This window comes from Carassius carassius, chromosome 39 (genome assembly GCF_963082965.1).
Source record: "Carassius carassius chromosome 39, fCarCar2.1, whole genome shotgun sequence".
Taxonomy (NCBI): Eukaryota; Metazoa; Chordata; class Actinopteri; order Cypriniformes; family Cyprinidae; genus Carassius; species Carassius carassius.
The window spans coordinates 16393481-16411152 of record NC_081793.1 but is presented as its reverse complement, the minus strand read 5'-3'; the positions used below and the strand labels follow the sequence as shown (position 1 = coordinate 16411152).

At 36.0% G+C, this 17672-nt stretch overlaps 1 protein-coding gene across 18 annotated transcripts in view; it reads right to left on the bottom strand.

Annotated features, from left to right (window-relative positions):
* Positions 1-17672, bottom strand: part of svila (supervillin a) — a 93422-nt gene that overhangs the window by 18631 nt on the left and 57119 nt on the right. For 10 of the 18 annotated variants that reach the window (XR_009426273.1, XM_059530896.1, XM_059530898.1 and 7 more), the window contains 8 exons: positions 17183-17247; positions 16694-16830; positions 15937-16032; positions 14337-14601; positions 13585-13668; positions 11306-11684; positions 2497-2731; positions 1051-1183 (listed from right to left, as the gene is read on the bottom strand). Coding sequence is in view for 17 of the 18 variants with exons in the window: in XM_059530896.1 (XP_059386879.1) it covers positions 1051-1183; positions 2497-2731; positions 11306-11684; positions 13585-13668; positions 14337-14601; positions 15937-16032; positions 16694-16830; positions 17183-17247 (1394 nt within the window). In the remaining variant the exon portion in view is untranslated. The remainder of the gene's footprint in view (positions 1-1050; positions 1184-2496; positions 2732-11305; positions 11685-13584; positions 13669-14336; positions 14602-15936; positions 16033-16693; positions 16831-17182; positions 17248-17672) is intronic. The other 8 variants (XM_059530910.1, XM_059530911.1, XM_059530909.1 and 5 more) reach the window with 2 other exon arrangements.

Here is a 17672-nt window from a genome sequence, read left to right as displayed (position 1 = left end):
GAATAGAGGCAGATCTGAATGCGAGCTTGCAGCTTATTGTAAAAAAGGGAAGGGTTAAGTAGACTAAATGCTTGAAGAAGATCTGCATACATCACCACAAGATCGCTGGAAGATCAAATAATGATATTTATGCAACCTGAAGATATTAAAAGCATGCACTGAAGTGACTGAAACAGTCTTCAAAATAATTCCAATCAGAGAAAGGCATGTGAAACCTTACTACATCCCCCACTGCTCCAGAGAATTAGTATCAAGCATGCACATTTTTGAAACATGTTTTATTTTAATAATGAAATTATAAAAAAAAAAAAAAAAAAAAAAAAAAACATGCAGTAGTGGACTAGCAGAAAGATCATGCAGGTTAAGTAAACATACTGTATCAAACATACAAATAATCCATAACCCTTTGCTACAACAATGATGTACATATTCATGATGACCATATGACCTCTACTAGCCCTAGTAAAAACACAACAGCACGGACAGCACCTGTTATTACTGCAGGACTAACATTTGTGCCGTAATGTCAGTCCCAATAAATTATCAGCATAATTTGACAATTTCCATCCATGATGAACAACCTGTTGGCCATAGAGCCCATGTGCAGATTAAAGTTCTTGAGTTTCACACAGAAGCAAAATAAAATAAAAATCTAAAAATTATTGAGAAGTTTCCCATGCACACCACAAAAACATGCAAACAGAGAGGACAGAATAAAGTGAAATGATACAAGAAGAGAAAACAATGGATAGCACAAACCCTTCTCTGTAGAGTTCTCTAGAGTTACTCAACTGCACAAAGGCCAATTCTAAGATGAAATGCTGAACAATGTAACAGATGCAAACTAAACTTCTAAACCACAAAAATTAACCAGTTACATGATATTTGCACTGCATCAACCTAAGCAGATAATACAAGATGTTACAATATTTAGATATATTCATCAATCTAACAACAGCTGATGAACACACACTGTATATGAAATTAGACAATGCACTATGACCTATGACCTGTACAGTCAGGTGGAACAGCTCAAGGTTCAGAGGTTACCTTCTTCTTGAAGCTCTGCTCCACTTCCCATAGCTGGGCATGTCTTTCAGACACAGCAACCTTCACCACATCCTGTTTTTTATTTATCCTGTTCCTCCAGTCTTCCTCTCCACTCTTCTTCAACAGAGCCAGCCTGTGAGGGACAGAATAATGTGTCATCATGAATTCTTGAATGATTTAATGATCTAAATAACCTTGTATACAAATTTAAATGCTTGAAATTTATTTGGAAGATGCATTTACTAATTTATAATTGTGTAGACTTTTAAATTTCTTCACAAAAACATTTAATGGGTGAGAAGGACCAGATGTAATAAAAGTTAAATAAAAGCAGCTAACAAGAGTCAAGCATGCATGGAAACGCCTTAAACACTGCTGAAAAGCAACCCTGAAGGATTTCTCTGCAGTTGTGCAGTACTGTATTCTAAAAAAACAACACCTACTTCAAAGTAGCTAAAATGTCAGATTAATGTCAGATTTTTTGGTCCCTACATAGTTTCCAAATGTATGTTTATGTGTATTTAAAAATGGTGCATTAAAAAACTATTGGTGTGTTAAAACATTTGACTGGGATTGTGTAACTAAACATGCATGGCAAACAGCAATTTAACTCACAAATGTATCTCTGGAAAAGTTAAAAAGTAACAACAAGAAATAGGCATTTTTCATGCTCATTCACATGCATTTAATTTTTTTCAAGTGTGGCTACATATTTATGCAGATGAGTGGTTTTCATTATGTCATTAAATCAATTTGACCAGCTTGCTTCCTATTGCGGCAGACAGATGCCCATCAGTTACACAATACTTCGATCTCAAACCGGACACAGCTGTACAGCTCTGACAAAACTAAACATAAACAGAGTTATACACAATATAGAGTTACACTGAACTGGAATATGCAACATTCAGTACGTTTTTTTCTCCTTCTTATATCTGACCTCCTTCATCTGTGTGCTTGCTGCCAGACCACAACACAAGGATGCAGTTGGCACGGAGACATTACTGTAACATCATTACTATCAACAATGACCAAGTTTATAGTTAAAAATGTTGTATAAGGACTTGAAAAATCTGATGTTTCCATTTCTAATGTTATGTTTCTCCCAGTTCTCAATCTAAATGGAAAGAACAATGTGACTTAATCAATTGACATATATTCAAAAGACACAGAGTGCAACCTACTTTCCCCAAATAGTCAAAGTGGAACACACACAGAAAAGTCTAAGGCAGCTTTGTTTTACAAAATTTACTATAAATAAAGCGAAAAACAAACAACCAAAAAAAAAACACATCAGTTTTTAATATACATCTATAGTTATAAAATTTCCTATACAAAGGCAAAAAAACATTTGAAATTCTGCTGACTTCCTTTCATATCACATTACAAACTACACAAACTCTTCAGAGATGGCATTCTGGATATTTAATGCTTTCATACACTCACCTTTCTTTGATGGACATCTGTCTGGCAGACATGATGTCTGAGAGCTTGTCTCCCTCCTCTGTTTTAAAGTCACTCTCCTGCTGTTCTTCTCCCCTGTTGTCCTCCAAGAGGTGTCCGGCAGACTCTGTGTGCGTCTGTGCATGCGTGTGCTGTATGAGAGAGCTGCTCTGTAAAGAGGATGAGCCCTGTAATACAGCTGACACTGCACGTACTGCGGCTGTGTGCACAGGAAGATCTGTTAAACACAGTCACAGGAAAGCATTAGAACAGCCCCAGAGTGATGCAATCAATAACAGCTCAGTAACAGGCGGAGCCACCAGACACATATAAACATAGCCAAAATCTCTCAAAATCACTCATTTAGTCCTGTAGTAGTCAATGCACACTTGAGCATGTGAATATACACATAGTAAAACTGTGATAAATATGTACGAAGTGCTACACAGGAAATCAGTGTTTCTAAGTATAAAGGTAAGCTTTGTTGCTCATGCTGTGACCATGTGCCTGAGAGAGACATCTTTCTGTCTTTTCAAATGGGGAAAAAAGTTAAAAACTACCAGCCTGAATGACAGACACAAAACAGGAAGACTCTAAAGAACAGACGCCCATCATTTCCTATCCACACCTCTCTTTTTTCAAAGTCACACTGATATCAGCGCAGGACACATGTACAGCAGACACTGCAAAAAAAAAAAAACATCATAACAAACCATCTCTGATAAAACAACCAGTACATAACTATGTGAATTGTAGAGCAAGATAGAAAGGTGCACCATCATGGGCACAGTATTTTTTCTTTTCTTTTTGTGGAACAGTCAAATTCTAACCTTTGGGTAAGATGCAAAAATTAAACTGAGCAAAAGCCTCTACAGTGCATGGTGAAATTTTAAATAATAATCAATTGGAATTAGCATTAAGTAATGCCATATAACTCCTCTTTCTTTCTTTTTTTTTAAGGTTCTGATTTTGAGGTTTGGCAGTTATGATCTTATTCCATGTGAGATACCCAAGACACATTTTAAAATAATTAATGAAAAGATATTAATGAGACGTTGTAAAGAACATACACAATTCAAATGTTTGGGGATGTTTTTAAAATAAGTCTCATATGCTGTCTGATTTACAACATGGTCACAGTATGAGCACAACTGCGCCCTAATGAGAGCAGTCTGGAGCGTAGGTGAAAAAAACAAACAAAACTAGAGGTATTTCATGTTGCATGGTTGGAAAGTACTTCTACTTAAAGAAAAAACTAAAAACTGCTAGATCTGCTTATTATTCTTCTGTTTTAGAAGAAACAAACACAACTTCAGGATTTATTCAATACAGTGACTAAGGCCCAATCCCAGTTCTACCCCTTAGCCCTTCCCCTTTCCCCTACCCCTCCGTTTCGCGCGTTCAACTGAAGGGGTAGGGGTGTCTCGATTCTCTTTTGGTTGGAGGGGTAGGGGTAAGGGGAAGGGCCATAGAGCCCTTCAAACGAAGATTTTTCGGGACCACACTTCAAACGAAGGGGTATGAATTATCTCGGCAACATGGCTGCTACAGCGAACAAATTGTGTGTTCATATTAATGGTCATGTTACTCAAAGAAATGTTTGCAAAAAAATCGCTAATATTTGCTAACGTCATATCATTATATCACTATCAAAATAGAATTGTGATTGGGCCTAAATTAACGAAAAGTAAAGCATCAACAGGTGTTAACATTTCCCAACAGCACAGCAGTAATGACTTAATGAACTTTTTTACTTCCAATATCAATACTATTAGAGATAAAATTGTAACCAAGCAGCTGTCGGCTACAGTATCGTAGGGATGTTGGGTATACCGGTACTGGAAAAATACCAGTATCTATTATATTTCAACATATATATATATATATATATATATATATATATATACAGGTCCTTCTCAAAAAATTAGCATATTGTGATAAAGTTCATTATTTTCCATAATGTAATGATAAAAATTAAACTTTCATATATTTTAGATTCATTGCACACCAACTGAAATATTTCAGGTCTTTTATTGTTTTAATAGTGATGATTTTGGCATACAGCTCATGAAAACCCAAAATTCCTATCTCAAAAAATTTGCATATTTCATCCGACCAATAAAAGAAAAGTGTTTTTAATACAAAAAAAGTCAACCTTCAAATAATTATGTTCAGTTATGCACTTAATACTTGGTCAGGAATCCTTTTGCAGAAATGACTGCTTCAATGCGGCGTGGCATGGAGGCAATCAGCCTGTGGCACTGCTGAGGTGTTATGGAGGCCCAGGATGCTTCGATAGCGGCCTTAAGCTCATCCAGAGTGTTGGGTCTTGCATCTCTCAACTTTCTCTTTACAATATCCCACAGATTCTCTATGGGGTTCAGGTCAGGAGAGTTGGCAGGCCAATTGAGCACAGTAATACCATGGTCAGTAAACCATTTACCAGTGGTTTTGGCACTGTGAGCAGGTGCCAGGTCGTGCTGAAAAACGAAATCTTCATCTCCATAAAGCTTTTCAGCAGATGGAAGCATGAAGTGCTCCAAAATCTCCTGATAACTAGCTGCATTGACCCTGCCCTTGATAAAACACAGTGGACCAACACCAGCAGCTGACATGGCACCCCAGACCATCACTGACTGTGGGTACTTGAGACTGGACTTCAGGCATTTTGGCATTTCCTTCTCCCCAGTCTTCCTCCAGACTCTGGCACCTTGATTTCCGAATGACATGCAAAATTTGCTTTCATCCGAAAAAAGTACTTTGGACCACTGAGCAACAGTCCAGTGCTGCTTCTCTGTAGCCCATTCCCTGCACACGCCTGTGCTCGGTGGCTCTGGATGTTTCTACTCCAGACTCAGTCCACTGCTTCCGCAGGTCCCCCAAGGTCTGGAATCGGTCCTTCTCCACAATCTTCCTCAGGGTCCGGTCACCTCTTCTCGTTGTGCAGCGTTTTTTGCCACACTTTTTCCTTCCCACAGACTTCCCACTGAGATGCCTTGATACAGCACTCTGAGAACAGACTATTCGTTCAGAAATTTCTTTCTGTGTCTTACCCTCTCGCTTGAGGGTGTCAATGATGGCCTTCTGGACAGCAGTCAGGTCGGCAGTCTTACCCATGATTGCGGTTTTGAGTAATGAACCAGGCTGGGAGTTTTTAAAAGCCTCAGGAATCTTTTGCAGGTGTTTAGAGTTAATTAGTTGATTCAGATGATTAGGTTAATAGCTCGTTTAGAGAACCTTTTCATGATATGCTAATTTTTTGAGATAGGAATTTTGGGTTTTCATGAGCTGTATGCCAAAATCATCAGTATTAAAACAATAAAAGACCTGAAATATTTCAGTTGGTGTGCATTGAATCTAAAATATATGAAAGTTTAATTTTTATCATTACATTATGGAAAATAATGAACTATCACAATATGCTAATTTTTTGAGAAAGACCTATATATATATATATATATATATATATATATATATATATATATATATATATATATATATATATATATATATATATATATATATATATATATATATATATATATATATATATATATATATCACGAACATAAAATGTGACGCAGTAAACACGAAAGCTCAAACATGTGCGACAGAACATTTAGGTCACATATTTGCACTTGCATTTCAAACAGTCAAATATGAATTTAATTTGAATGAAACAAGTTGATTCAAATGAACAGTTTTGCTATATTAATTTTAGTATCAATAATATGAAGGGAATGTTTCTGCCACATTGTTGACTGCGAACATGAAGTAGTCGAGAGACAGAGAGTGATTTATATTTAGATTTATTATATTTAGCTTTTTTTGCCCGAGTCTGAAATCTGAAAACAATCTTAGGGAGAGAGAAATAATAACGCAATTTCGAATGTTACTTTGACTGTTAGAATAACACCTGAAAAAAAAAAAAAAAAAAACATTTGTTATAATTCATCAACAGCATTGCATCACTGTAGGTCAATGATTATTTATAAACGATAAATGTAGGCTACTAATACAGTATTTATGTTAGTATGTTAACATTACTTTATGTATTAAACACATACCTAACATTAACCAAGATTAATAAATACTATGAATGATAATCATTCACTTGTTTTTTTCCCCCTTTTTAATTTTTTTCCTCCGTTCACTTATTTTTTGAGGCTGGTTATTTGTCACCTATGGTATCGATTTAGTATCGATACTGAGGTATTACTTTCTGGTATCGTACCAAAGCCAAAATTACGGAATCGAGCCATCCCTACAGTATTGTATTAGACAGCATATTATAGATCGCCTAAGGAACAATTCCTTTCATTCTCTGCTTTAGGAGAGCAAGAATTGTATAAACTTAGACCCTAATCCATCTAAGCTACTAAAAGGTGCTTAGCACTGCATTTTGTCAGTATCTACCACAACATTCTTCTGAGTAGACTACAAAATTATGTTGGTATTAGTGGAATTGCATTGCATTGGCATGGTTCAATTCTTACTTAACTGACCATCATCAATTCGTAGCAGTGAATAAAGAGGTATTATATTGAACAAGTCCAGTATGGAGTACTACAAGGCTCAGTACTAGGACTGCTGCTTTTCATGCTTTACATATTACCCTTGGGAGATATCAAGAAACATGGTGTTAGCTTTCACTGTAATGCTGATGATACCCAACAAAACATACCAATTTGCAAAATTAAATGAATGCATTACTGAAATAAAAAAACTGGTTGACTAGTAATTTCTTACTGCTAAATTAAGAAGAAAACATACAAACACACACACAAACCCCCCCCCAAAAGAACAGAGGCATTACTTACTGAACCAAAAACCTCCACATGTAATAATCTAGAACACTATCTAACACTTGTTGGCTGCTCTGTCAATTCTTCGTCATCAGTTAGGAATCTAGGTGTGCCATTTGATAGTAGTCTTTCTTTTGAAAACCATGTTTTTAACATTTACAAAATCACATTTTACCATCTTTAAAATACACCTAAATTATGACCTATGCTCTCAATGTATAGTGCAGAAACATTAATTCATGCATTTATGACTAATTCTCTTTTGGGTGGTTGTTCTGCAGGCTTAAAAAACAAAATCAAGCTGGTCCAAAATAAAGCAGCTAGAGTTCTTACTACAACCTGGAAGTATGACCATATTACCACAGTTCTGTCAACCCTGCAATGGCTCCCTACAGAAAATTTTATACACTGTAAAATCTTGCTAGTTACTCAAAGACCTGAATGGTTAAGATTCTCAGTTCCTGAGTGAACTCATATCACATCAGATTTCTTCACGTCCGCTGCAATCTTAAAACACTGGCCATTTGATAATACTTAGAATATGAAAAAAAACTGCGGGCAGCAGATAATTTTCCTATTTAGTGCCCAAACTCTGGAACAACCTAGCGTTGTTCAGGAGGCAGACACACATTGTTAGTTAAAATCTAGATTAAAGACCCATCTCTTTAACCTGGCATACACATAGTACACTATCACATTTCTATAATTCAAATCAGTTAAAGGATTGTTAGGCTGCATAAATTAGGTCAACTGGAATGGGGAACACTTCCCATAATACCTGATGTACTTGCTACATTGTAAGAAAAATGGTATCAAGACTAATATTAGTCTATTTCATTCTTATTCCAAGGTCACCGTAGCCCACCCAGATCCAGATAAAATGGTTGATCAGCACCTAGGGACAACCTCTACAGCCCTAAATGACAGCAGAGACCATGCCAACTAGATGATCCCTAGAAACAGATCCCCTGCAAAGACCTTGTCAACTAGACAGCCATTTGGACAAGACTACAGGAACCAGACGAGCCCTCTGCACAATCTGACGTGTTGCAGCCTGGAAATAAAACACATCATGCTGGTTCCATCTGGCCAGAGAAGAACTGGACCCCCAACTGAGCCTGGTTTCTCCCAAGGTTTCTGTCACTGATGGAGTTTTGATTCCATGCCACTGTCGCCTTTGCTTGCATAGTTGAGGATGCTTAATTTCTGGATTGCACAAACACTATTGGAAGAGAGCTGAACTAGATGATGACATCGCAGAATCAACAATGAACAGACTTTTTTTGTTACTGTCTTCTTGAATTATTGACTAACTATTTTCCTGGTAGACACTTGTAAAGCTGCTTTGACAATCTGTATTGTATGAAGCACTACATACAAGTTGACTTGACTATTTTTACAATGTCCTGCTTTATAGAGAGATAGAAAAATATCTGTTTTCAATATACATCTATAGTTTTAGAAACATTTTACTATGCAAAGGAAAATCCAATCAAAACATGACTATCTGCTTATTTCCTTTCATATCATCGAATCACAAAATACACAAATGTGACCAATCCCGGAAAGTAGGGACACAAGTCGGTTCTGGGGCATTTTAAGTTACTCACAGATTCTGAAAGTGTAGTCTCCATGCTTTCCAACGATGTGTAACACATGGACATCTGATAATATTTGGAGAAGTTGTGGCCATTTGAAGGTAGGCACTCAAAAAAGCTCAAAAGGCAGAAAATGGCCCCTAAAGATCGTGCAGTTCTCACCTGTTCTTACTGCTGGGAGTGAAACTAGGGCTCATTTGCATCTCATTGAGATAAGCCATACCCCCTGTAAAGCTCCCCCCTAAAGCTGCATGGTTGCATAGCAACGACAGACGCAACGGGAAAAATCGGACTGCATACCATTAATAATAATGGAGAATGTGCATTGTAAATGTCAGTAATTTATCTTTTTTTTTATCTTTTATAAAAATGATTTAGAGGCTGAAATATGTGAGTTTTATCTTTTTATAAAACCTTTTTTGTCAAAACTCTATTTGAACTTGTGCAGTGTAGATAATGTTGCAAGACACTCCTTTAAAATATGGCCATCATTTTTAATGTTATTATTTTAATGTTTATGTAAACAAAAAGTACATATTGATGCTAATTGTGTAGCATTAGGACTTTTTGAACAGGATTCTGTGATAACCGTGATCATTTTGGTCATTATAATCATGAAATAAAATTTTCATGCCATTTCATCTCTAGTTATGATCAACTATGATAAACTAAAATCAACTATAATTATTGTAATTGTTTTTATAGTATAATATGCAAAGTACAATTTTCTATAAGAAAAAAAATTAATCACTGATTCTGTTCTTTTCTCTGACAAATTACCTCACGCGGGAAACACTTAACGCAACACGTAAATGCAAGTAACAAGTAACGTAAATGCAAGTGTATGAAATATCCAAAATGACATCTCTGAATAATTTAATTATTCAGAGATGTCATTTTGGATATTTCATACACTCACTTCTCTTTTAATTAAAGCACCTCTTCTTGCTAAGTATGAACCCGTTTAGTCCCAATTTTTTCCCCAGACATGAAAATATCCAAATGATGTGTCATCAGTAACTATTTGAAATAATCAATAATTATTTTTTGCAATTTTTCTTTTTGGAAAAGTGTGTGAAAAATTATGTTGTCAAAAATGGTTAGATATCTAGATAGCTATTTTAAACTGTTTGATCACATTCTAGGGTTACTATTATGCATAAAAAGCCTTATGCAACATTGATAGGAACACTGACATAAAAAATAAAAAGTTTTAACCATCACCGCATTTCAAAATTGTTACTTTTTTGTAAAATATATATATTTTTATATTAATGCTTTGAGTATTACAACATCATCATTGTTAATTTTTTTTAACATTTGAATTTTTAGTGCAATATTTTGTCATTGCAACATTTTATTGTCATTTTCACTAGCAACTACACCTGGATTTATATTGTATACCTAAGCTCACTGTTATCCCACCGGTCACTTTTGTGACCATCGACATGTTTACTTATTCTATGACCACACTCAACAAAACTAAATATGTGAATGCATATATTAATAATAGACACCCTAAAGATCATGTGCACCAAAAATCTTTGTCATATATTTATGTTAAGACACTTTACTAGCCTGCTCTGGTCATGTGACAATTTGCACTAATCATGTGAAACTAAACATTTAATTGAGACCCTTTATTTTTTCCATATTTGCAGAAAGTGCACTAAAACATCAATCAGTAAGGGTTTAGAGCTTTATAAATGAAAACCTATTTTACGGTCACCATACGGTTAACAGTTAATTAAACTGGTTAAAACAATCAATCAATCAATCAATCAATCTATCTATCTATCAATCCATCTATCGATCCATCTATCTATCCATCCATCCATCCATCCATCCATCCCACACAACCGGTCAAACATTTTTTAACAGTAAGATTTTTCATGTTTTCATTATTTTCTGCTCACCAAGCCTGCATTTGTTTGATCCAAAATACAGCAAAAGCAGTAATATTATACAATATTTTTACTATTTAAAATAAATGCTTTCTATTTGAATATATATTTTTTTAACATCACTACTCCAGTCTTCAGTGTCACATGATCCTTTAGAAATCATTCTAATATTCTGATTTGCTGCTTAGTGAGAAAAATGTAATTACAACTGAATAAACAACTCCATCTATCTAGTTCCCCAAATAGTAAATGTATTGAATGATGTTACCAACCTTTACATGTATCACTGTACATGTCTAACTATATATAAGTAAATTTGCATTGTTCTTACTAAGAGCATCTTGCCGTATTAACTGAAGGAAAATTAGGAAAAGGACAAAAGTAAATTAAAAAAAAAAAAAAAAAAAAAGAAGGAGTTAAATAATATTACCTTGAAGTACAGAAATGTGTCAAGGAGAAGAGAACACTTAGAAAACAAAAAAACATATAATCCATATTTCTCTACCTGACATGGCTGTCTTTGACTTGAGCTCTCCATCTGTTTTTGAAAGGTCTTGAGGGGTCACCGGAGCCTCACTGTGCCCTGTTTGCTCCTCCCAGTCTCTGGCTGGTTGAGCATGTGGTGTCTGTTTCATGCTCTCTGGAGTGGGGAGCTTCTTCTTCCCTCTGCTTAATACCAGCCTTTCTCCTTGGGCCACCGGGGACAAATCTGGACTCTGATGTGTCTGGATCTCCTGGGCAGGTTGAGGGTGGTGAGGTGGGGAGAGGTTCTGCTCATAGTAGGCAGGGCCATATACATTAGGCATAGTCAGGTGGATGTCACCAGCATGTTCAGTGGAAACGGTTGAGGATCTCAGGGCCGACGTAGAGGTGGATGCAAAAGGCTGCAGCTACAAGAGGACAATAAAAGAGAAGGATAGAAGAGTTTAAGTAGAAAGGCAAAGATGGAAGATTTGAAAGTGAAGAGTATGAGAAAGAGAAAGATAAGAGCATGACGGTACATTGGTTAACGAGAGAGGATGAGAACAAAAATCAAGTCAGCACGGGCAGAAAAAAACAGCACATTCATTAACTGTTCATCAGCAGACATGTCAATCATGCTGACTAATCAGAGGCTGACTGCATTTCCTGTAGTTGAAAGGCAATCATCAAATTAGCCAATAACAAATCCATTCACAAAGCCATTCATTACTTACTACAAAATAGACAGAAATCAGAAGAACAGAGACTGCAGGAAAGCAGGTTTGACAAATCAGTGGTCTGGCGTTCGCAATTTAGATTTCTAAAAAACACCTTTGCTCACATGCAAACAAGTGCACGCACAACCAAGAATCTTCCCACATCATGACGTAGACATGTGGAGGCATGTTTAAACAAGCCGTTTTAGGGAACATTGTGTTGACATCACAATTTGTGACGTGGCAATGGACTATGTTACATCGATGACACGTCAGTGTCTATTAAATTAGTAATGAGACTGCATGTTCTTCGCTTAATTATTCACAACAGCATGTTGATTTGCTATGACAGACATTTCAAACAGTGAGATGACATCGCGCACATTAACAGAGAAATGTTCATGGATCGAAGAATAATGTTTGGTTTTGCTTTGTAATAAGAGTTCGGCACAAACGTAATTCATTCACTTGGTGAGCATAACTGTTTTTTTTTTAGCATTTTTTTTTTAAACGGTGGTGAGAACTAACCAGTGCTGAAACAGGGGGTTTCATGAAAAAAAAATACTTTTCATACTTAAGTACAATAAAGGGAGGAATCACAATGTCAGCTTAAAGTCCACATGAAATCAAAATGGACTATTTACTTTAATAGTGCACATTGCAAGTCTTGATGTGAACAATTAATCCGTGCAAGTTAATCTGCTAAAAAAAAATGTTTTTGTCTTGGTAGCTTTTAATCAAAATCTGAACATTTGCTTCCACTCTGGAATGGAATTCTTTCCTGATGACATTAGTTTGACAGATTGGGGAAATACATCACTACACTGAAATAAAGTCGGCACCAACTTCCGGTTCACATGGACTTTAACATTGTGATGTCTGTCAGGCATCGTTGATGGACGATGGCATCGTCTATCGGCCCAACCCTACTATACAGTTTGGTTTGTTGGGTCGTATTGCTTTCTCACCACAAGCAACCACCCCAAAGATTTCAATCATATCGAGACTCGTTCAGATTATGACAGAATGATTATTTTAGTAACAGCATGTTTACAGTGTTCATATATGCCTAAACAAACTGAACTAAGGGAGAAAATACAGCAGGTTCTAAAACAAATGCTTCAAACAATCCCGGTGTGAGACACCCAACAGTAATACAAGAAGTCATTAAAAATGGGCTGTATTACTATACAATTTTTCCATGCTTCGTTATTCTGTAATCAAAGAATGCAAAACACACTATAGCTAATTTCTTTGCACATTAACCCAGCACTAATGATGTTTATACATAAAACACAATAAACAGACAAAACATTGTATCTGTTAACATTTCTTAACTCAATTTCAAAAGCACATAAAGACTGCAAAGCTTGTACTTGAGCTTCCAGCAAACTGGAACTACATTCACATACAGAAGCATTTACCTCCATGCCTTCTTTGGGACTGTAAAATCATCTAAGCAAGATGCTTAAAAGAAACACCTAAATTCAGCCTACTGGCATATATGGACATATATGCTGAAGCATTAGGACAACTGCTTCTAAGACATGGGACAATGGTTTTACTGCAGGCAGAGTAAAACCTTGGTTCCTATTAAATATTATACGGTTCTATAGAGGATGCTCACATGTTCCAGATCACTCAGAAGCTCTGAGAACTCAGATTCCTCGTCAAACATCTCAGAATCATCCTGCATTAGAGACAAACCCCTTTAAACCCTCAGTCGTGTGAATTTGTGTGTGTAAGAGTAATATTGTGGGTGTAATACTTCAACATATGCCCAACAAACTTAAAGCTGGGTACACAGTAAGAATAGCCAATATGAGATAACATATTGGTCACAATATACAATACATAAATGTTAGGTCATTACAGATTAACTGAACAACCTTTGGGTGTTGACTGTTCAATAAAAAAATTTTTTTTTAAAAGTTTGATTTCGAATTACGAATTTAGTGCATCTGTTTTCAACCACACTACACACATTAATACTCTATACTACAGAACATACTTTTTAATGGCTGCTAAGTAAGTATTTAAAAACAGCACCGACTCAGAATGTGTGCAACTCCAGGATCAGCATGTGACTTCTTAACCCTCGATTTCTGTCCGATTTGTTTTATAGCTTCATTGTTTTAGTCTTTTCTCTTCTCCTCCAGTATTTAACTGAAATACACTATAAAGCCAAAAGCATGTGCACACCCAAGGATCACACCCATATGAGCTTAATTTAATGGCCAGGCATGATTCATGATTTAAATTACATGATGATTAATGTACTAAACTGATACAGCTCTCAACTGTGGCATGTATAAGCATGGTCTTATTGTTTAATGAAGAGAGAGACACGGTACATACCTGTTCAACTTCTCCTAGTGTAATTGGCTGAGTCTGGTAGCGTGCATTACCCCTTCGAGACCGAGTGTCTCCCTTGGCCCGAGGGCCAAGGCTGGTCGGCTGTGCCAGGCAGTTGAAGAGTGCCATCTTCTCTGCCAGACTGAGCGTGGAAAGGTCTGGCTCCTCTTGAATATCCTCCCCTGGAGATGCTTGGCGAGCTTGATCCATCTCCACCTCTCTGGCCTGGTCCATCACCATGGAGTTCTGCTGAGATGATGCCTGCAAGCTGTAGGACACATCAACACCAGACTGTTCAGGAGCACTTAATGCATTTCATATTAATTCCATTATATCACCTGTAAGGCTGGGCTGCATGACTGTATCAAATATAGTTATGATAACAATAAAGAATTACAACATTGGGTATTTAACTACTTGCATAAATTTGGATTAATCACAGGTGCATGCATAGAATATACAAGCAATCGTGATTCAGGTTACAGTATGAATAAAGCAGCGTAAACATAACCACATAAAGGAACATTTTGGCAAGAATGTGTTGTTCATTCAGATTATAAGATTATAGTAGCATGTGCAGATAAACATGTCATGTAAGTTATATGCTCAACAAGCTGCTGATGAAGCAAAAAAGAAAAAACAAAAGTGGCATGACTCAAATCCCTCCCAGCAATGTTACACTTCCACAAGTAATTCAGACCAATTTTTATTATTAACCATTTCCATTTCATGACCTTAGGAAACATTAATAACATCCCCTTTATGTATACAAAATCAGTAGCTAATATAATTGTCATATCGATATGTTTAACATATATAATAGCTCAACACAAGTCAGTGATGATCAGGATAAGTTCATTTATAGTCAAGAAATTGTGGGTGTGCTTTTGAAATCTTCACTCTTAATTCTAAGAGTAATTAATGTAAAATAATGATCTGTATTCTCCTGAAAATACCACAAGAGGGAGCTGGGTCTTTATTTGACTTTTCAAAGTTGTAAATAAAACAAAGATTATTGGAGTAAGCTTTACAGGAATTATTTTTTTCTACTTCAAAGTTGCATGTTTAATTCAATGTTACGTCCTGTTTCTTTGCAATTGTTTGGAATTTCTGAGTGAAAACTGTTTATTTAAAATTTTTTCAGGGACATAATTATACATTTTATAACTTATTATACCCATTATAACCATTAAATAGTATGGGAACAGTAAGATGTTTTGAGATGTTTGGAAAAGAATTTAACAAAATGAATGAATATTCAAAAGAAAATTAAGCTGTTTTCAACACTGATGATAAGAAAGGTTTCTTGAAAACCAAATGTGCATATTAAAATGATTTCTGAAGGATCATGTGACACTGAAGACTGGATATTAAAATATATAATTGTTCCCTATTTTAATATTTTAAACCGTAATGATATTTCACAATACATCTGGTGAATGCTTTTCTCATGATACAGAAGTCAAAAGAAATTGAGACATTTTTGTAAAGACATCTGTGAACATGCAAGCTCTCAGTGACAAACATTAGTATTGATAAAGGTGGCCATGCCTGTATTATGCACACATGCTCATGGGAGTGTTTGTATGAGTGTCCTGGGTACCTGTATTTGGTCACAGAGCTGCTGACTAGAGTAGGACTAGGAACTTGTGTTACAGAGGTTTGTAAAGTCACGGACTGTGACAAATGGCCAGGGACACTTTAAACCACACAGAGCAAGAGGAATGAAACAGACACAGAAAAAAAAACTGAAGGAAACTGAAGAAAACAGATCATAGCCTCATACACCACATGAAAGAAAACGAAGGGATAGGACATAAAGGAAAAATAGCATTGAGAGGAATGTACATACTGCGAGCTGTTCTAAAGCCATATTCATTTGCTGACTGATACATTGACCAAATGTGACCATAAAGACTTTTATACTATTACAAAAGATTTCTACTTTAAAAAAAATGCTGTTCTTTAAGTCCTAACTGTTTTCAACATAACGTTTCTTGAGCATGAAATAAGCATATTTGAATGATTTCTAAAGAGTCACGTGGCTCTAAAAACTGGAGTAATGTCTAGAATAAACAACATTTTATAATATATTAAAATAGAAACCAGTTAATTCAAATTGTAATAATATTTCGCAACATTGTTGTTTTTCAAACAACAAATCAAATAAAGTGCATATAAGTGACTTCTTTCAAAAAAAATTAAATAATTGTTTTTAAATGTTACAGACCCACCAGTGAACAGTAGTTTATCTTGCCGAATCTTTTAAATATTCATGTTGATGTACATGATGGAAATAACAAATGTAAACATTTGGGGGATTTTTGTTACCTCAACATGTCACATACTATAGAACTTACGTAGCAGCAATGACCACTTCCTCCGAGGTGACCGGCTGAGTGCGTGACCGATCCTGCCCTCTCCTCAGCCTCCGTTCAACAGCAGGGTTACGGCTCAATGCCTTCAAAACGGAACCATTTGAAGTCTTCTCGAGCTCCTGAAGAACAGAAAAACTTTTTATAAAAGCTTTACACAATAACTTCAAAAAACTAAATCAAAACATTAAAATACTGCATTTGACTTTACTAGCATGTTCAAGATATCAGATGTTTTTTTCTTTTGATCAGGTTTCCATTAGACTCATGAAATTGTGTTGTTGGTCACAATTTCTTATGCTGGTTTCATGTAAGGGGTATTTTGTGTGGTTTGCATAAATGACCTCAGGGTTGTAGCCAGCAAAGAGCCAGTAATATTTGGTTACGATGCTCTCTTTATAGACAGCATAAGGAGAAACAGCTCACTTTCGGGGGTTTGGAACAGGAGCAAAGACACACTCAAGCACCACATACCCTGAAGAGAGAGCGCTTGGCGGCTACACTAAGCTTTGCTCTCTCATCCAGCTTCTCTTCATCTGCTGGAAAAACACAGGAAGAAGAGAAAGAAAAAAAAGAATGAGTCAGAAGCTTTTCTCATGAGAACCATTTCATGAAATCCCAAGGCTTTCAGAGGACATACACGATGCTTAACACATGGTAAAAAGATTACACAAGCAAATTTCTGCTTCTTTACTCAAACAGGTTAACCTTAAGAAAGACACAGCAGTGGAAAACAAATGCTTTACATCTACCAAATGCAACATATCATATTAAGATCTGCTCTAATATAAAGTGTAGCATGAGCTAAACAACACTTAAAGGGACAGTTCACCCGTAAAGGAAAACCTGTGACCATTTACTCACCCACATGTTGATTCAAAAATAATCTTCAAAATACAAATTAAGTTATTTTAAATGAAACTTGAGACATTTCTACCCATCCACTGAAAGGTCAGGTAACCAA